The 21,938-nt window shown below is 41.5% G+C and overlaps 1 protein-coding gene across 3 annotated transcripts in view; it reads right to left on the bottom strand.

The window, feature by feature from the left end:
* Positions 1-21,938, bottom strand: part of ENTHD1 (ENTH domain containing 1) — an 83,235-nt gene that overhangs the window by 16,066 nt on the left and 45,231 nt on the right. For all 3 annotated transcript variants that reach the window (XM_039335521.1, XM_039335520.1, XM_039335519.1), the window contains exon 5: positions 2,179-2,305. In XM_039335521.1, the coding sequence (XP_039191455.1) occupies positions 2,179-2,305 (127 nt within the window). The remainder of the gene's footprint in view (positions 1-2,178; positions 2,306-21,938) is intronic.

A 21,938-nucleotide genomic window follows, 5' to 3' on the forward strand; every position in this document is an offset into this window, starting at 1 on the left:
TCCACCTCAGGTCTTTCTCCAGAACAAGTGGGAATACCTAGCTCATTCTGCCCAATCTCAAAAAAGCCAGCTTAGATTAGACCTGGTTCATCATTGATTTATTTATCTGCAATCGTATAAGCTGCTCCAATTGAACCTGACTCTGAGTAGCACCTTCTTTCAACTAAGATATTCCTGGCCTACAGATAAAAGTTTTCACAATTTGAAACAAAGTTTGGAAAGTTTGTACAGAGCAAACCAGTGACTCTCTTTAAATAAATGAATATTAGTTGACATGTTTTGTTGGAACAAGAAATCACATAAAAAAAGATAGGTCATGGCTTGATTGGTTCTCCACAAACATATTTTTTTTTTAGAAAGAGAGCAAAAAGATAACTTAGTATGAAATTTTTTACTATTCTTGTAAAAAGAAACACAGTTATTCAGTGAGATAGTTCTGGCCTATATTTGTCAACTTCTCAGAGAAGAAGAGAAATAAATGTATCCCACCACTCAGAATTATTTTTCAACTGAACATGCAATTACTATTTCTCACAGTAATTGTACTCAGAACATCCTAATAATACCATAGTTTTTAGTGCAGAAGCTGTTTTTCCCTAAAAGCATGTAGAGAAATTTCTTTGTCATAGTAATATTGTTCCCTGCAAAATGCTACATGGATCTTTATACAAAAGCATAAGTAATATAAAATACCTCCCCAATAAAAATGGCTAGCGTAACTTTCTTTTGAGACATAAAACCTCACTAACATTGAAGAGTCTAATGAGGTAACAGTGTGTTGTTCTTATTAAGTTTTGTTATTGAAGAATTTGGCCTGTAATGTGTATTGGTATGCTTTTTTAAACGATTCTGTGGTTTTAAGTGAGTGTTTTCCCAGGCTGAAAAGACACCATGTAAATTTAGTATATAGGTACTACTGTTAGATGCAGGTTTACATTCAGAAATAGCTTTGTACATGGAAATGAATATAGCAGCCTCAATATTTTCTAGTCCTCATTAGAGAGGCTGGATCTCAAAGGTAGAAAACTTCATAAGTTTACAATTTTTTATCATTACTTTTCTAATTTATTTTAAGATTTTCCTTATGCTGCATAATACTGTCTCTTTCTAGAAAAGAACTATACTGGTATTACATAGTTTCTCTCTAAGATGTGTAATAAATTCTGTTCAGAGATAAACTATTAGAAACTCTTGCATTAGGCAAAACGAGCAAAGGCACATTTGCAAATGTGGGACTAGGCAAAGCCCAACTGAAAATTCAATTTTCAATATAAATTGACTTAATTTTGAGTAGATCTGGTCCTGAAATAACTCAATATTAATTTAGACTACAAATTTGTATGTGATTATCATTTTGACAAGATAGCTACTGAAAAATATGCCATAAAGCCCATTACTTTTCAACTGTATGTTGGTTGAATGTTTGCTATTGTATTCACAGCAGTGAAGAGATGAACATTTGGTTCCTAGTTCATGTTCAGAATGATGAATTTATGTTCTATTTCACATTAATTTCTGTATACCTATTTCCATCACGTACATATTTTTATGGGCAGTTCAGATCTATGGTCAAGTCTTCTTTATCTCCTAGGACATAAGATCTGATATGAAAATAAAATTATCTCTTTTGAATTCACCCTCTCAACAGTTTATTTCCCTATTAATAACGTCACACAGCTGGTTTTTGTTGTTGTTTCTATGGCAACCATTTCTGAAAGCACAGAATGTGCCAAGCAAAGCTAATGTTCATCAGAACATTTTCATGCATTAAATTCCATTAGTCATTTGTGTATGCTGTAAATAAACAGTCTACTGCTAGCCTTCAGACGAGTACAACAAGAATCCTGAGTGACTGTAGAGCCTCAAAGCCAAATATATAATATTAAAAGCATATCTAACATAGTTTTAATCTACCATATCTTTCTGTGTAGTTATGTGTGAAGCTGGGATCAGGGAAAAACAAATGCAAGATGCAGCCATGGAATTCACTTGCTAGTTCTCTCAACAAAACCTATCTCACTCAGTTGCAGCTGAGAGAATAAACTGAGGAGTGATTTCATGAAAGCTTCTCAGGGAAAAAAATGGGAGATACATGTAATGCAATAATAAATCATTTACTCCCAATTGCTTACCACTGAATATGTGATTTAGTACAAACTCAGTTTATTTTCTACATACCTGTATTCCAGGAGTTATTAGCAGGTGCCTTTGTACCTTTTGCCAATTCCTCTTTACAGACAGTAGCTGGAAATGTTGATTCCACAGCCACAGGACAGGATTCATCCTCACTAAAGGTAATCAAGTCCTTATAAAAAAGAAAACTGATAATTAGTCAAGGAAAGCTAGAAAGCAGTTTGGAAGAATGTTCAAGGGAGAAAATATTTTGTGGCATTTAACCAATGGACAGGAAATTAAAAACTGTATTACTATATATATTAATCAATATTAAGGTTTCATACAGAGATCTGTTTTGGCTTTCCTATATGATGCCTTCTTTCAGATATAAATATTCCTATCAATGATATTGTTGGCAACCAGCCCAAAAACTTTGAACAGAACTAAAGCTTCAGCAGAGAAAAGGGAGGTGGGGGAATGGGATGTTACAGATTCTGCATTTCTAAGCTTTTGAACACAAACTGCATCAGGCAAACCAAATAATACATTTGCAACAAGGAGAAACCCTGCTAAACAAGTTAGCTTTGTTCTTTATCCCTGGGCAAAGTTAGAATAGAAGCCAAAAAACTACAATCTCAGACTTCACCCCCCCTTCCTCTTTCCCTCTGCCTTCCAGGCCAGAGTTAAGCAGAGAGAAAAAAAAGTTTTAAAATGATCAACCCAAACCTCTCTCTTCAGATTCTCATGCAAACACCTTTTACTTAGTCCACAACAACAACAACAACAAAATCTGCAATTTACTGTTTCTTCCACAGCTTGGGGTGGGGTGGGGAACTCACGCACTCCCTCTCTCCCCAACCTCCGGGGGTGTGTGTGTGTTCCTTAACAGTCACACAGTTTTCATGATTCCCAGTTTCTTCAAGCAATCTCACATTGCAGGCAACTAAATTTCTGCCTTTCACACACACATACACATACATCAGCATATTCACACATTCATTTCCATTCAAACTGCTTGCATACACAGTTTCACATACAGATATTTCATTTTCATGCTTTTTCCAGGCAAATCATTTATTTTTGACCTTTTTTCCAAGTCTTAGAAATAACACAAAACAACACAGACACACATATATACACAGATACCATTAAGACAACATTTCCAGGCCTGTTGCTTGTCCTTCAAGAAGTGAGAAAAATCAAGATGTGATTCCAGTCAAAATGTGACGTTGGAGCCTGAACCATCTCTTATTTTTCTCACCATTCCAAGCCCAAACTTAATTTTCTGGATGGCCAAATATTTAAAACTCATCAATTTGAATTTTGAGGCCAAAGCAGCCTCCCTTTTAATCTTTCTCCAAAAAGGGAGGGGAACATTTATGGTTGTTTCCATTTTTGCCCAGCAAATTCAAAGGGAAAATTACAGAGAGCAGCCTTCTCTCTTCACATCCAAGGAAAGTAGATGGCGCCATTATCTAACAGAAAAAAAAAAGTACGTTCAAAGAGTCAGATTGGGGGGGGGACTTATTCTTCTTTGAATTTTTCTTTTCCTTCTTTTCTTCTGTGGATATATTTGTTTAAAAGATAAGCTAGCCAAAAATTTTGCAACGTTGCTTTCTTGAAGATTATTTTTATTGCCACAATTTCAGTGCTTTCCAATGGGCTAGCACACAGCCTACTAGAAGCACAGCTTCTCTTCTTCCTTTGCCTTGCCTGTTTCCCCATTGTTTAACCTGTTTTCTCTGTCTTGTCCTTAAAGGGTTTCTCGGTCTTTTTATCAACATTGAGGCTAGCTAGGCCCCCCTTTTTCTCAGACAGACCCTGCCTAATAATAGCCTGAAACTCAATAAGCACTATCCCTGTCGCTCTGGAGCAGACCTTAACAGGAATTTCTCCATCTCATTTTTTCATTCATGCAAACAGCACTCCCCATCTCCCCCTAATTCCAGAATGTTTGTTTATACTTACCAAGTTTCTCCTGTGTTTTCGTCTCCTCCTACCTTCACTGTGATGAGATGGAAATCTCCTTAAACATTCAGGGTTCAGACAAACTCAGGTCTGCTGGGCTGGCCAATTTAAAAGTCACCAGACACAAAGGGTCTGGGGGGGGGGGCGCTCTTGACTTTATTTTTTGGCCACACCAGTTTTCCTGGATGTCATGCCTGAAGATTGTGAGTTACAACAGAACTAATTCACAAGGAGTTTTAATGAAAAAAAAGCAACCTTGAAAAGAAAAAACCTTCAAGTCCCTGTTCAGTTCGCCAGAAGTGTAAGGTCTCAGTCCCTTACTTGATACCAGATCAATCTAATCAGATAACCCAAGCAGATACTTCCTGATCAAGCAGCACTTTATTTGATCAAATTAAGTAGCTGGGTGGCCAACAATCTGGAACACTGGTAGAGTTACATCCAGAAGTGCCACGCATTAGAAAATTGGTAGCATTGCTTTATAAACTTTGTTAGCCAATGAAAATCAGACAACAGAGCCATTACATCACTCCCTTATTCCCTCCTTCAATATATCCCATTCATGTACATGTTTCCCAAGCTTGCATGAAATTTCTCTAGTGCAAAAACTGATTATAAAAAGCAAGAAAGCAACAGTTAGACTAAACAATTTCCCTTTGTTCCAAAACCCTTCAGTTTATTGGAAAAATAGGTCCACAGATGTGAAATATAGGTTTGGAACACATTTTATTTATTGATAAATACCGTTCAGGCAACCTAATCCTAATTCTAGCCCTAAACCTTCAGGCAAAAAGTGACTTCCAAATGAAAAATAATTTGAAGCAAATAAGTTTCCAACATTATTTGGTTATTTCAGAAATGCAACAGCCTCTTCTTTGTAATTTGGATGCCCTGACCCTGTGGGAACCGATAACTATTCACTTAAATTGAATGGCCATATACATTTTCTACAGAAATATATTTTAGAGTAACTAAACTACAAATTTCCTGCTTGAGAATGCTTCTAAATAAAATGTTTAATTTTACCAAACTCTGATTTAATTTAAAAAATTAAGCATTGGCTATTTACAAATCCTAGTTTCTTATCCATTGATAAGTGTATATTTAAAATGTTTTTAGACTATTTTTACCTTAACTTCATTTTAAAATTCCTATTTAAATACAGCACTGAACTATAGAGAAAAATATTTCTAATTATTTCATATCTAGATATCATAGCAAGTTGCTAGATCATCTCAGTTTCCCGAATCATTTCATAGACTGTTGACAAGTAATCATTTTATCATCTGTATAAAGTTTGATTTTTATGTCCTTGCTGCTCCTTCTCTCAAGAATAAAGTTGACAGAATAAATCTTATATTAGTTTCCTGAAGCAATTGTAAGTAGTTGAAGCAAAAGTTGATTAGAATTAGATCAGACTAGTTTCATTCCTATGAGCTGAAACTAAAGATAGCCAGTCTCTGTAGCCTCAAATACTCAGACTACTCTCATGTAATCCAGATCTGATCTACTATAGACCACCAGAATTTAATGAGACTCTAGCGTAACATTATAATATGTCATAATGATTGCAGCCTACCATGCATTTAATAGAGTATTATTTGTATACTGAGAGCTTTTCAAACCCTCTTCCAGTGACCTTGTAGAATTGCCACCTGAAAAAAAATCAATATATCTTAAAGAAATACCAATGCTTCCTCCTTAAGTAGACAAGGTTAGGGTATTTGTGTTTTAATAAATAGACTGAATTGGATCCATGTACATATGAGTTTCTTGTATTTTAACCTTGTCTGCAGCATTTTTTTTAGTAATTATTTATGCAATCTTGCTTATGAAAACTGAAATCAATAGAATTTGGCATGAAATATTTTAGAACTATGCTGGAAAGAGAAGTAGTAAGAAAGCTTTCATTTTTTTTATTAAATTTTATTTAATAAATTACACCTTATGTCAAGCATAGATAAAATAAAAATTCACCACTCAAAAAGGGAATAGCACAACAAATCAAAAATATATAATCTCCTTTTTCAAAATAAATTTCCTCTTTCAAAGTAAAAAAACTTTTCTAACCAGTTCTTCTGCTAATTTTTATAAAACTCCCACAGAATACATTGTGTTTCAGGGTAATGTATGTCTTCTAAATATTTTAGGCTTGTTATATTAATGTTGGTTTCTGCTGTTAATATATTGTCCTCATGAAAAAGTTATATACAGGTCAGGACAGATAGAACATGGTGAAACAGACTGACTCCAGGTTGGCAAAGGAGATGAGGTGGCATACTCTCCCCTTATTTATTCAACCTACATGCTGAATATATATTAAGGAAACCTGGACTGGAAGAAGATAGACATGGTTTTATAATCTGAGAAGAAACTAATAATCTGTCCTATGCTGATTACACTACTCTGGTAGCTTAAAATGCAAAGTATCTGCAAATTCTAGTAATAAAAGTTAAGGAGCAAAGTGAAAAAAATAGGACTAAAATTAAATATAAGGAAGACCAAATTAATGCCAACAGGTAAAACAATAACCCTTAACACTGGTAATGAAGATACTAAAGGGACAAATGACCAGGCTCATATTACCCTACTTCAAACATATTATGTGAAGACCTATTGCTCTGGAAAAGGCTCTAATGCTGGGGAAAGTAGAAGGAAATAAAATAAGACAGCCAGAAACATGTGGCAATGAGTGCACCATTGGAGGCCTTGAAAGATTAGATTAGCAATAGAATGTCATGGAGAAAATCTGTGTGATTGCTGAGAGTCAAAAATGGCTATATGACTCATAATTAAATCAAATCAAGAGATATTATTTAACATTACTAACAATTTAAAAGTACACAATGCATTTCATAGTTCTCAAGAAAAAAAAAACTTAAATGCTCCCTATCTCAGTTTTTTTAAGGAGGCTCTCTCTATTGTAACCTAACTTCCGCTAGTACAGACCAGCTGAACAAAGATTTTCATCAAATCTGAAGGATTATTATATGTTCATTTTTTCTTAAGAAATACTTTATATACAAAGAAGTAAAACAAGATTAGATGTACAAGAAATCTATCACAAAATTAATGTATACGTGGTGTTTGATTGATTATACAGTTATACGCCCCCAAAATATATAATTTAGCCATTTGGAAACCTGTTGTGTGTGTGTGTGTGTGTGTGTGTGTGTGTGTGTAATAACATTAAAAATAAAAGCGTGATTCCTGGGTAAATTCATCTTCTAAGTAACCAGTAAAAACGTGAACACCAGGAATATAATAAACTAAAAAAGTTTAATAGCATCACCAATCACCAAGCTTTTGTCAGAGACTTCTGACATCGTCAGGGTTAATGCTGGTCTATGGGAGAGTTCCTTTATAGGCAAGCCGCTGTTTGCACACGGCTCCTGGACCTCGTCACAGGTCCTAATTGGTTTGACTGCGTTCTAATTATGGCTTCCGCATCAGTGACTCCTCTTTTCTTGCCTCCCCTGCCTGTATGTATGCCACTGCTCACTTCCACCTCATACGGTCCTGGGTTGGGGAAGTTCTCTCCCCCCTTTTTTTGGCTGGCCAAGTCATCCATATCTCTGAGCTGTTCCCTCCTCTCACACTCACTCCTCCCCCCCTTCCTCCTTCCCTTGCTCCTTACTCACTTTCCGGTTGTCATTCCTTATCTTGTGGAGCTGCATCCTCAGCCTTTCTCTTCGTCCCGTACTTCCCACTCCCCCCCTTTGTCTGTGTAGTCCCCATTCCTGTAGTTGTTACATCACCTGGCATCTGCCTCCTCCCTCCCCCCGTTTCTGGTGTTCTCGATCTCTGCACCAAAACGGGCACCTCGAACACCTCCTTCCTCTTCACTAAGCCCCCTGTCCACTCTCCTTTTTTGGGGTTGTGTACCCAGCTCCTTCGTTCCTTCCTCTCCATCAACCTGATGATCCTTTCTACAACTTCCACCCCATTCAACCTCTATTTTCTTTTTCTCCCCGTTCCTAATGTTCTCAACCTCCGTATCCTCCCGAGCATTCCAAGTGATGCTCCGTTGTTTCTGCCGGTGAGCCGTCACTGTGGAGCAAGCTGATGTGGCTACTCTCTTGTCCGGGTATTGCTGGATTGTCGCCGCTCTGGGTCGGTCCTTCCCATCGTTCTTAGTCCTCTCCTGTTTCTGCGCTCCATCGTCCACGGTGGAGCCCCAAATGCCATCAGTTGGGCAATCTGAAATCCCGTTTGAAGGTGTGACTCCTCTCAGCAGCTGTGGGGGGCATGGAGGGATCTCCGGTCCACTGGTCATTGCCCTATCATCACCTGGCAGTCCTCTTGCCCTCCCGGAGCGTGTGCATGCCCCCAGGACCCCTCAGACAGGGGGTTCCTTAGCCGTGGGTTACTTTCCACCTGGATATTCGTGTGGAGTGTCCCTCCCCCTGGGAGTTCTGGGGGGTTGGGGGTAGTCTCCAGCGAATGGGACTTTGTCGAAACGTCACCAAGATACTTCCAATTTTACGCGGGAGAATACTCGAATAACCAAAGACCTACATACAAACACCCACGAAAACCTCAGAAAACAAATCGGCTTTGTGCTTGTGCGAGCAAAGTGTGATCAGAGCTGCCGTCTCTCTATATATATTGGTGGGGGGGTGTGTGGAGTGCTGGCTTAGTTGCTGTAGGTGGATTGGTTAACTGTGTAGGAGTTATTGTTTGTGGATTGTTTGGCTGTTTCGTAACATCCTGAGTAGGTGAGGTGCTGGCTGTGTGCCCATTAGTCTTTTGTGTTGTAACGACCTGGGTAATGGGTTGTGTGATGACATCCTGAGATCTAGTGTGGTGATATCCTGAGTTCTGTGTTGCACCATCCTGGGTGGTTGGCTGTGTTGTAACATCCTGAGCTTTGGCGTTGTAGCCTCCTGAGTTCTGTGATGTGATGTCCAGGGCTGAAGGCTGTGAAGTAACATACCGGGCTTTGGTTTGGCTCCGAGTTTGCGGTCTAGCTCTGTATTCATGGCGTGTGTCCATTTGCTTTGTGTGGGGGTCGGAGGGAGGTACAGCAACTGGTGATGTCATCATGGGTTGGCTTCTGGATGGTGGCTGCATTTCATCTGAGGGATGGGTTTGGGCTTGGGTTTGGGTCTGGTGAGGGTGAATGGTGGTGGCATACTGTGTTGTTCTGGGTCCAGTGTCGGTTTTCGTGGCTAGGACTCGTTTGTTGATTAGGGCTAGTTTCCAGATGTCTGGTAGGTGGGAGGTATCGTCATGTTGTTCATATTGTGGGGGTTTTTTTCTATTTTGATGGCTTCCATAATTATTCTCTTGTTGTGATGTTCAGGTTTGGAGATTAGTTTGGTTCCTTCAAAATCAATTTCATGTCCTGTAGCTTTAAGGTGCTGGAAGAGGGAGGAAGTTTTTTCTTCTTTTCTGACTACGTTCTTGTGTTCTGTGATGCGTGCATTTATTCTCCTATTAATTTGTCCAATGTATGTAGCTGGGCAGATTTTGCGTGATATTTCATAGATTCCTTGGTTTTCTAGCTGGATCGTGTCTTTGAGGTTTCTTAAGATGTCGGCTATCTTGATATTGTGTTTGTGGAGAATTTTGCTAATTTTATCTGTTGTGCCTTTGATGTAGGGGAGGAGGGCAATGTCGTTGTACTGTTCTATGTCTCAGGCCTTGGGGGGTGTTTCTCTTTGGATTAGATTGGTAATAGTATTTCTTTGGAATCCGTTGGAGATTAATACGTTTGTGAGAGTGTGTAATTCAATTCAGGTGGTCTTTGTTGGCTAGGTGTTTGGTTCTGGAGATGAGGGTCTTGGCTACGGAATTGATTTGTGCAGGGTGGTGGTGGGATTGTGCGTTTAAGTAGCAGTTGGTGTGTGGGTTTTTTTGGTAGATGGTGTGTCCTAGGGAGCCATTGGTTTTTTTGTAGATTAGGACGACCAGAAAGGGGAATTGGTTGTTAGCTTCTATTTCCATCGTGAATTATATTTTGGGATGTAGGCTGTTTAGATGTGTGAGGAAGTTGTCCAGTTTTTCTTTCCCGTGTGGCCAAATTACAAAAGTGTCATCTACATATCTGAGCCAGAGTTTGGGTTTGTGTTCAGATTTGTCTAAGGCGTTGGTTTCAAAGTGTTCCATGTATAGGTTTGCAATGATGGGTGAGAGGGGTGATCCCATAGGTGCTCCTTCTATCTGTTTGTATCTTTGTCCATTGTGGATGAAGTATGTGTTGGTTAGGCAGTGGTTGGTCAGATCTAGGATGTGCTTAGGGGGGTTGTATTTGTTTTGGATAGCTGTCAAGGCTTCTTTGATAGGCACTTGGGTGAAGAGGGATGTGACATCGAAGCTCACGAGTAGGTCGCTGGGTTGTAGGTTTTGTTTCTTTATTGTTTCTATGAAGTAGAGTGAGTTTTGTACGTATGAGGAGATGGATTCTGTGTAGGGCTGAAGTTGTTTGGCAAGAAATTTGGCAAGATTCTGTAGAGGTGAGCCTATGGAGCTGACTATGGGTCTGAGTGGTGTTCCTTCTTTGTGAATCTTGGGGAAGCCATAGAGCTTGGAGCATCTGGATGATTTCTCTCTGGGTATGATTCTTTGCTGGATCTCTTCACTGATGGGAGAGGCTTTTATTTTGGATGTGGTTGTTTTTTCCAGGTAGGTGGTGCGGTCTGTGTTTAGAGGTTTGTAAGCAGGGTCTTGGAGTAGGTTGGTGTTATGTCCCAAGCCTTGCAAACGGCTCGGGGCGTTTGCAGGCGGTCCCGGGCAGGTGCAAAGCTGCCCGGGACCAGACAGGCTGTCGCCAGCGCCATGCGCATGCACGGGTGCTGGCGCGGGAAAAGTATCGCATTGACCCGGGAAATGCCTATATAAGAAGCTGGGAGGTTTTGGGAGCTGCTGAAGCCATCTACTTGTGAGCTGAACACAGAATAAAGAAAACTGAGAACTACAACTGCTTCTCGTGTCTGCTTTTCGCCAAGGACTCAACACTGGCGACGAAGGTGGGATGCCTTACATCACCTGGAGAGGAAGAAGTGTAAGCTTACCCAAGTGAGTCCTGAGCGGCGGAACGGCGTTGACTCGGCAGCTACTCGCCAATCCAGTGCACATTCGGGGGTAGGCTGGCTGATAGACACGTCTCCTGAAGATGGCAAAGGTTGGAAGGCTTTCGGAGTTCGACGTCTCACATCCAGAGCGGTGGGAGTCCTACGTAGCCAGGGTGGAGAACTACTTCAAGGCAAACCAAGTGAGGGAAGAGAGCTTGAAGGCTGCCACCCTGCTTTGTGTTTGCGGTCAAGATGCCTTCGAAATCGCAGAAAACCTTGCAGCACCTGTTCCAGTAGAGTCTGTCAGCTACGCAGATCTAAAGAAGCTACTGAAGGAGCACTTCCAGCCTAAGATGTCCGTCATCGCATGGCGCCACACCTTCGAGCAGAGGGATCAACGATCCGGAGAGTCGGCCAAAGAATACATCGCCGCATTGAGGAAGGCCGCCAAGCACTGCGAGTTCAAGGACCTCGAAGAACGACTGAGGGACCGATTCGTGTGCGGCTTAAGACATCGAGATCTACAACAGAGGCTTTTCGCCAAAGAAGAACTGTCCTTCCAAGATGCCTTAAGAGAAGTCACCGCAGAAGAAGCAGCAGGCGGCGCCGTCAAGAACATGCGGCCGATCAGAAACAGTCCAGAAGTTGCATCTGTGCACCAGGAAGACGTCCAAGGAAACTCCGAGGAGGATCCGGACGAGGAAGTCGACCGTCTCCACCCCACGAAGGAAGGAAATCAGAAGGGAAGCTCTTCAGCTCCGCTCAAGTGCATCGGCTGTGGAGGTCGCCACAGGAGAACCGACTGCAAGTTCCGCTCCGCTACCTGCCGGGCATGCGGCAAACAAGGACACATTGCAGCTGTGTGTCTGGGCCGACGAAAGGTACAACCTCAGGAAGAACTGCGCCTGAAAGGTACCAGGGTCCCCAGCCAGAATAGGGTGGGGTTTTGCGCTTCGCGAAGAAGCATCCTCAGGACAGGCACACACAAGCCCATTAAGAAAAAGCTGTCACTCAAGGTGAAGCTACAAGGGGTTCCATTAACTATGGAACTAGACACAGGGTCTGCCCTTTCAATCATCTCCTTGCATACATTTAGGAAGATTTGTTCCGGTAGTGGAACTTAGGCCAAGTTAAGGCCTTCTGACATTGTGTTAACAGATTTTCAAAATTCAAGAGTGTGTGTTAAGGGGGAGGCCACCCTTAACGTGCAATACAAGAGTTTTGAAGGTCCACTAGACTTATTAGTAGTAGGGGGTGAACGAACGAGTCTCATAGGACTCGATTGGTTTGAGGCCCTGGGGATACACGTCACAGGACTCAACAGCTTACAAACACTCGACCTACAGGAAGTCTGCAAAGAATTTGCAGATGTTTTCAGCCCCCAGCTGGGCACATTCAAAGGACCCCCTGTGTCCTTAAAGCTAGACCCCACTGTCACTCCCATTAGAATTAAAGCAAGAAGGGTCCCTTTTGCTTTAAAGAGTAAAATTGACACTGAGTTAGACAAACTGATCCAACAGGGAATTCTAGAACCTGTTGATTCCAGTCCTTGGGAGACCCCCATTGTCACGCCTCTAAAGGCAAATGGGGACATTCGCATTTGTTCTGATTACAAATGCACTCTTAATAAGGCATTGCAGCAACATGCCTATCCTGTTCCTATGGTCAGTCATATCCTGGCCTCCCTCAAGGGGGTGTGTGTTTTTGCAAAGCTTGACCTAGCTCAAGCATATCAACAGCTGCCTGTTGATGATGATGCTGCTATAGTTCAGACTATTGTGACCCACAGAGGGGCCTTCAAGGTAAAAAGGCTATAGTTTGGAGTGAATGTCGCTCCTGGGATTTTCCAAAGCGTAATGGAAAACACACTACGGGGTATACCAGGGGTTTGCCCCTGCTTTGATGATGTCTTGATTGCAGGAGACTCCACACACATTCTAGCTGAAAGGCTAAGGGCTGTTCTGTTAAGATTCAGGAAAACAGGCCTCAAGCTCAAAAAAGACAAATGCAAGATTGGGGTGCCTTCTACTGAATTTCTGGGGTTCAAAATTGATGCTGCTGGGATTCACCCTGCTGAATCCAAACTAACTGCCATTTTAGAAGCACCTAGGCCAAAGTCTAAGGCCGAACTTCATGCCTTCCTGGGCCTCCTGAATTTCTACAATTCCTTCCTTCCACATAAAGCCAGTGTGGCTGAGCCTCTTCACAGGCTACTAGACAAGCAAGCAGTGTGGCAGTGGTCACAAACGCATGAGGCTTGTTTTAACAAAATCAAGGCCTTGCTCACTTCTAACAGTGTACTTGCACATTTCAACAAGTCCCTTCCTGTGTGCATCGTTTGTGATGCGTCCCCTTACGGGGTAGGAGCTGTCCTGAGCCACCTCAGGTCTGATGGAACTCAGGTTCCTGTTGCATATTACTCCAGAACATTGTCTTCTGCTGAGCGCAACTACGCTCAGATAGACAGGGAGGCTCTGGCTGTTGTTGCTGGAATTAAAAAATTCCATGATTTTCTATATGGCAGGCATTTCACGGTCTTCACTGACCATAAGCCTCTGCTGGGACTGTTTACCACACGTAAGCAGACTCCCCAAATCATTTCCCCTAGAATACTTAGGTGGTCTATTTTTTTGTCTGCATATGATTTTTCTTTACTCCACAAGCCTGGGAAAGAAATGGGCCATGCTGATGGCCTCAGTAGATTGCCTCTGCCAGTAGTAGAAGCTGACCCTGTGCCAGCTGTCAACATTCTATCAATCCAAGCCTTGCCCGAGCTCCCTCTTAGTGCCAGGGATGTTGCTGCTGAAACAGGTACAGATCACACACTTTCACGTGTCCGTTCCTGGGTTTTGTCTGGTTGGCCTGAGCACTGCCCTAGTCCTGAGTTTCAGAGTTTCTGGTCCAAAAGGAACGAGCTGTCCCTTTCTCAGGGTTGTCTGCTTTGGGGAAACAGAGTTGTCATTCCCACCTCAATGAGGACTAGGGTCTTAGAATCCCTCCACGAGGGTCATCCTGGCATTGTTCGTATGAAGGCTCTTGCGCGCAGCCACTTGTGGTGGCCTGGTTTAGATAAAGATATTGAGGCTAAGGTGCATGCATGCCACCTGTGCCAATGATCTCGCCCAGAGATGCCCCAAGCTCCCGTGCATAGATGGGAGGAAACACAGTCCCCATGGTCTAGGGTGCACATTGACTACGCTGGGCCCTTTCAGGGCCAGTTCTTCTTGGTCCTTGTTGACAGCCATTCAAAATGGCTTGAGGTTGTACCTGTCTCATCCACCACCACTGCAAAGACTATTCAGGTACTGAGGGGGATTTTTGCTGCACACAGGCTTCCAGATGTCATTGTGTCTGACAACGGCCCTCAATTCACTTCCTCCGAATTCCAAGCTTTCTTACAGGCTAACATGATTTGTCATGCCACGTCTGCACCCTTCCACCCGTCCACCAACGGTATGGCTGAACGTATGGTGCGCATCACAAAGGACGCCTTGAAAAGACTCACCTACGTGGACTGGCATCACAGGTTGGCTGACTTTCTCCTTTCTTATCGTACCACACCATCCATTTCTACAGGGAGAAGCCCAGCTGAACTTCGTTGGGGGCGTCAACTTACTACTAAACTTGACCGGTTGCATCCGGACAGATTGCCTTCATCTACCTCACATCCTAGGGCATCTAGACAACTACTTGAGGGTGCCCCGGTCTGGACTCGCAATTACGGGCCTGGTCATACATGGGTCCCCGCTTCTGTTTCCAGGGTCATGGGTCCTCTATCCTACGAGGTAGCCCTGGACAACGGTCGTGTCCTGCGCAGGCACATCGACCAACTCCGCCCTAGGCGGCATCTTCCAGCTGAGACTCCTGGGTCTTTTCCGGGGGGGAGGGGAACCCTTTGGAGCAAAGGGAAGGGCACGAGCTGCTGCCCATCTCCACTGATGGAGCCACTGACGGCCCATTTCAATCTTCCGCAAGTGCTCCGAAAAGGAATTCATGGAGCTTACCCACACAACAGGCACTCACGCCTACTCCAGCCAGGGAGTCACCCCGGGGGCATACTCACTTTCCACACACATCACACAACACTCCAGTCACGGAGGATACCCGGGAGCATCCCAACAAATCATTCCCCGCAAGAGAGCTGGCACACAATCCCCAGAGTTGGCCTGACCTTACCCCTAATCCTACAGGGGGTCAAACTTACAGGGAGGTGGTCGAGGAACCAAGTCCCGACCGCAACACCTCTAGCCCAAATCAGGGAGTAACTGAGTTTTGGGAAGGTACAGAGACCCACATGAGTCCGGACACAGAACGGGGCTTAGGGATTGGACAGCCTCCTGACAGGTTTTGGACAGACCTAGGAGGTTCTATAGAGACGCCCAGCAGTGGCTATCACTTCAAGGGGCTCGAGGGCCTACAGCTAGGCGGGTCAACCAGGTCACAAAGTGACAGGAGCCCTGGCCTGACGAGCCCGGTGGGCAAGCAAGCAGGCCAGGCATTGGGGCAAAGTCCTTGGAAGGCACCAAGGCATGATAAGGGGAACAGGCTCTTGTCACCCCTCAGTCAGGGAACACCTGTCAGAAACCCAGAGCTGAGAAGGTCACAGAGAGCAAGGAAGTCTCCTAAATACTTAGAGGATTACATAACATTGCTGGCTAAACAAAAGCCAGGTAACGATAGGAGCACTGAGAAGCAGAACACTGCATAAAATAAATGATTATATGTTGGTAGTAGTTTTAGCCCGGGGGAAAGGGGTGTTATGTCCCGAGCCTTGCAAACGGCTCGGGGCGTTTGCAGGCGGTCCCGGGCAGGTGCAAAGCTGCCCGGGACCAGACAGGCTGTCGCCAGTGCCGTGCGCATGCACGGGTGCTGGCGCGGGAAAAGTATCGCATTGACCCGGGAAATGCCTATATAAGAAGCTGGGAGGTTTTGGGAGCTGCTGAAGCCATCTACTTGTGAGCTGAACACAGAATAAAGAAAACTGAGAACTACAACTGCTTCTCGTGTCTGCTTTTCGCCAAGGACTCAACAGTTGGATAGTTTGGCTTGGTAGTCTGATTTGTTCATCACTACCGTGGCGTTGCCTTTGTCTGCTGGGAGAATGATTATGTTGTTGTCTTTCCTCAGGTTGGTGAGTGCTTTTTTATATATAATTTTTGTGATACATTTCTAGTACGTCTAATCTTGTTTTACTACTTTATATGTGGTATTTCTTACTTATATACCATTTTAACATGTATGTGAAAAATACCTGAAATGAATTGATTTTCTCCTGTAGCCAAAAATGCTATTTATTGACAATCATTTATAAAAGTGCCACATTTAACATTACCTATGTTTCATTAAAAAAAACTCACATCCTCAAATGTTGCATAAATGAGATATTTAAAAATACTTTTTACTCTCTGTAAGAAAAATCAGAAATTACAAAAGTTGGTATGAAGACCGTACTGCAAACTGTTTAGCAAACTGTTTCAAACAGTGCTTGAAACAGTTTTCTGAAGTAGAAAAACAACAGGTGTTAAAAGCAGCACTCAGTCTGGTACAGAAAACACTTTAACCACACATATAGATATGGGGAAACTGAATTCAGCTCTTTTTAAACCACAGCTTTTGAAGCAATTCTAGAGGCATAAATAAAGAGAAGGTAGAAGAAACAGCCACCTTGGGACCTGCAACATAGGAGGCCTACTACAAAGCACCTCCCTTGCCATCTGCCCTACACATTCAACAAACCTGATTGCACAGGTAGGAATAGAGATCTGGACCATGAACATATAGATGATTACTCTGTAACAGCAAAGAGAATCTCCTATATTTTTTGCAGCCATCATGCAGATTTTTGCAACTCAGGCATGGTAGTCTAAGTGTAGGTCCTCAGTAGGAATTTGTAAGAAAAATATGGAAGGAAGCAGGGTAAAGAGATGGGGGGAGAGGGAAGGGAGAAGTTGCCGCCACTGCTGTTCTATATGCTCCCCTATTTTGCTCCCAAACCAGTCATTTCCTCAATAGCCATACCATACACTGGAAGCAGAGCCCTCAGAGGCATAACCTATCAGGAAAAACTCTTTAACTCTTTGCTGCCATCTAACAATGACCTATATTTTAGTGCATTCTTTTGGTGAGATCTTTCTGAGAAGAGAAACTGTGAGTGTTGTATGCACAGATAGTTGTACTTTGAATGAGAGTGTGAGAGGAAGCTTTCCCCTCCCCAGAACTATTAGTATAGGAGGAAGGGGGGGAGACTCCTAGTGACTGAGGCAGTGAAAGGACATCTTGATGGGCCTAGTCTTCTGCTGCTGCAGCATGAAAGAAGTGGCCAAGTAATCCCCCTCTTCCTCCTTTCTCTTACCTTAAAAGCCACAACCTCAATTAGGGGAGGAGGGGTTGGTGAACTTGGTGATACAGCAGAATGGATCTGAAGGAATACATCAAACCAAGTGTTAAGTCAATCCAAAAGAAACAAACTGCAATTCCTCTAAAAAGACATGAAATAACTGTAATAGGGAGTTTTAATGAGCCTGATATCTGTTGGAAGATATTCTGGTAAACATGGTCTTAGTACAGTGGTTCTCAACCTGTGGGTCGGGACCCCATTTGGGGTCGAACGACCATTTCACGGGGGTCGCCAAACAAAGCTGTCCGCCATTTTTTCCCCTTTTCTTTGGCCACGCCCCTGGCACCCGGTGATGTATAAGTGGTTGGGGGTCACCACAACATGGGGAACTGTATTATGGGGTCGCGGCATTAGAAAGGTTGAGAACCACTGGTCTTAGTAGGAAATTCCCGGCTTGTTTGGTGACATTGTCTCCAGAAAAAATAGGAAAGCACCAAAAGATCATCTATTCTTGACTTGATACTACATTTACTACTTATGTAAATGGAAACAGCAACAAGGAAAGGAGCCATGTAATGCTCAAACCTTGATTTTCAAAAAGTAAAACTGAGTGTAAGCAAATATGCAAAATAGATTCCAGAATTTGGATTTGAATGAACCCAGAGCAATAATAATTGACATGCCAGGACAGAAGAAGCTAATAGAAAAAGAAGCCCAAAGTAAACAGGAATTCCTTAAAGGAGACACTAAAAGCTCAAAGGCAAACCTCAGTGAGGATAACAGAAGCAGAAGCTAACCCATTTGAACAAAAAGTTTTGAAAATAGAAAAGCATACACTGATTTAAGACTTGGAAGTGGAACTAGAAATGTCAATATTCTATTTTCAAGTTACAATTTAAATGCTGATAAAGAACACATGGGCCAATAAAAGACTAGCATTTGGGAAAGATTGGTATTCAAAGTTAGGATGAACTGACTATCTCAGAGCTGAAAACTTAGCTATGAATAATAACAGCCTACGCAGAAACAGCCTGCTTGGAGAAAAAATACTTCTGGGCAGAACACCTGAGAATTGCCATTTCATTGAAATATACATGCCTGTTGCTTTAAACTTTATTTTCAAATATATAAATTTACTATTGTAAAATCACTGTAAGCCTCCCATGTGCTCTACTCCAAATGAAACATAGGATTGGGTTGTATTGCCCTAAAAATTCTTATTATTCATGGAAGTGAAGTATTTGCAACATTGGGAGATATTTTGTTTTACCACCAGAGGCCAAGTAGCTATTTTATGAGTTGCTGTGGGAATTATCATGACTTAAGAAAGATATATGCAAATCTTCCTGTCTACTCTCCTCAGATGGAACAGAGTATATTTCTTCTTTTAAACTTGTATTGCTTCTCTATTCAAAACATTTCAGAGAAGTTTTCAGTTCAAAATATTATATAATGATTTATTCCCCTCACTAATATTCTATGTGCTGCTGGTGGTAGACCCTCCTTTGCTTGAATTTTTTTAAACAGAAGTTGGATAGGAATGCTATAGTAGTGAATTATTGCACTGGGCAGGTGATTGAAGAGCTTACAAAGTCCTTTCCAAGCTTTTTGCATTCTGTGATTCTGTGACAGAGAATGGATAGATGTACAGAGATAGCCAGGAACTGCAGAGATGGTATCAGAAATACTAATGCTCGCAGCAATAAGAGGTTTCTGATGAATGCTGAGAACATGTTCAACTTAAATAGAAGAGAAATGAATTATTAGCTGCTCAATGAAGATGGCAAAATGTTAAAAGACAATGGAAGTTGGAAGGGTTTATCTCTTATTTTGGCTCAATCTTTTTCATCAATAGGGTGTGTGTTTCATATATAATCATGAAAACACACAAAGGGGTAAGACTAAAACTTGTGATATTATAATTAATGAATTATAATGAATTTCCAACAGTCTTTTGTGCTCTGAATCATTGAATCAGCTACATATCTAGAGAAAATATACCAAAACTAGATTTGTTACATTCCCACTGTAATTCTGGGGTGGGCAGTAACTAGGTAGTTCATCACTGGATACTTCTGCCTTGTCCTGCAGGAGTTCAAACTGCTTTTGAAATGATTACAGAGTAAAAGATGTGGTAATATGGAAATGTTTTTAGATTACTTTTAAAAAAAAACGTACACCTGAATTAAGATAGAGGAAATATATCTGATATTCCAAAGTAAATTAGAAAAGCAATTTCCATCTCATTGTTTATGTATCATGACAGTAAAACAAAGCCAGCCCAAAACTTTAATAATTCCTTAATGAAATAGTTTGCATATAGATAAGTAATTGAATAGACATTTAGAAGAATAAAGAATAGCAATCTTGCCTAAACTCACATTATATCATTTCCTAATTTTCTCATTGTGCTTTAAATTTTTCCCAGAAAAAGAAAGGATCAGTACAGCGTAGAAAAATATCAAAGAAAAGAAGAAAGGATAGATGCACTATGACTATACTTGAGGACACATTTATCAAAAAAAAATCTTATCTTTGGAACAAATATTTTAGCTGTTATAGCATAATAAGCAGATACCGTATTTATGAAGGAATTGACTGGAATGATATGGACATACAAAGATCTGAGCCAATTTCATTAAGATGCTGATGAAAGTTTTTCTGCTTACATCCAGTTACAGTACCTTGGAGCATTCATCCTTTTCAACCTGAGGTTCTAAGTGCATCCTTATTAAAGTAGTAATGATCAGTATAACTGAGAGGTTAATGACATTCATTTTTGTTTACTGCAGATCTGGTTGTAATTATTCGTGCCTTTGCCATCTGCATATTAGACTAACTGCATTATGCAAAATAATCCCTGAGATGGGCCTTAGAATCAGAAGAAGGAGTTAAGACAGGCAGACAAAGGAAGCCTGAAAGAAATCAGATGGACTCTCACCAATTCTCCTTTTTTTGATTCATCACTCACTACTGACTCTGGCCCCTCCACAATTACTACATAGTCTAGAGTTTTCCCCTCAGCAAATCTCAGGACTTTTTGACATAAAAAGATCACAAAACTTTAGAGGAGTCTTCTGCAACTAGGTGCCAGTCAGATGTCTCAGACTACCACAGTGTCTGCCCAGCAATTTCTGCATGAGTAATTATGGGATTTTCTGGAGTCACCCCAAATTATTGCATCAAAATGATCAATTTACTTCAGTGATGGCTGGATGATGTTATGAAGAAGCTGTAAGATCCTTATGCACAAATGACCTTACAGAAACCACTACTGCAGCGGTTAATCTGAAGATTTGCCAATTCCCAAATAGTTTTCGATAGCCTGTGCATTTTTTTTTAAATTTGAGCACTCAAGTGGAAAACTATTAAACTTTTATATAGTGTCTTCACCGACAATAAGTAAGCCTGTATACTGGATCACCAAGAAAGACACAAGCAGCTCACACACTGGCAGTTAAATCCCTAATTATAGAACAAGAAATGAATGCACCATCTCAAGTATTATGACACAGTACATTATCTGAGTAAATGTTGACATTAATGACAATTAAAGTGATGCTTAATTAGTCAACAACAGTAACTAGAAACTATGAGGCACTCATATAAGTGACAAATATGATTAACTATAAAAAGGGAAGGAGGAAATGAGAAAATATGCACAGAATTGAAATCAATATTATATTAATTAAAACACAATTTAAATAGCTTGTCTCAACATTGGTACTATTGACAAATTTTGCTAATGCTAATTTTTGCAACTATAAAGATCAGCTGTTTTTCAATTTTCCACAGATGTGTTATTGTTTTTTGTTGTTAAAATTTTACAGAACAAAACAACTTGTATGAAATCTCCATATATTCTTATACAGAGTATCCTTTCAATGGAAGAGTTGAACTGGGGAAATTACTACTAATGTTGATTCAAAGAGAAGTTTCACAGGAGTGTAGTGATGCTATAGAATACCTTTCCATTTTTGAGCCTCTTCCCAAAGCAGGGACAACATCCAACAAGAAATTGTTGAAAAGTAAAACTGAGACAGACCACTGATCTGTCTAATCCAGCATCAATACTGATATGTTGAAATAAAATGTGTCAAGGTTCCAACAGATGAAACCAAGTAAAAGAACTTCAAGGCAAAAAATTCTTCCTTAAAGAACATTTTTATTTGGCTACAAGATAATGGCACATACAAAGGTGAACCCAAGACTAAATTCCCCTTGTTGAGTCCTCGAGTCAACAGCGAATGAATGGAGCACATTCTGTAATTCCAACAGCCTTTTATTTCAGTAGTTCTCTCTCCGTCACAGCTCTGAGGCTCGCAGGCCTCTCTGACTCCTTTAATAGAATCCCCAGGCAAAAAGGTAACATTCTGGTGTGCTTCCGCACCTCGCGCATGCGCGCGAAGCCGGCACCACTCAGTCTGGTCCCGGGCAGCTTGCAACTGCCCGGGACCATTGCAACGTCCCGAGCCTGCCTTTGCAGGCTCAGGACACAACAC

The sequence above is a fragment of the Crotalus tigris genome, unplaced genomic scaffold (genome assembly GCF_016545835.1).
Source record: "Crotalus tigris isolate CLP2741 ecotype Arizona unplaced genomic scaffold, ASM1654583v1 scf7180000017644.4837335, whole genome shotgun sequence".
Lineage (NCBI taxonomy): Eukaryota > Metazoa > Chordata > Lepidosauria > Squamata > Viperidae > Crotalus > Crotalus tigris.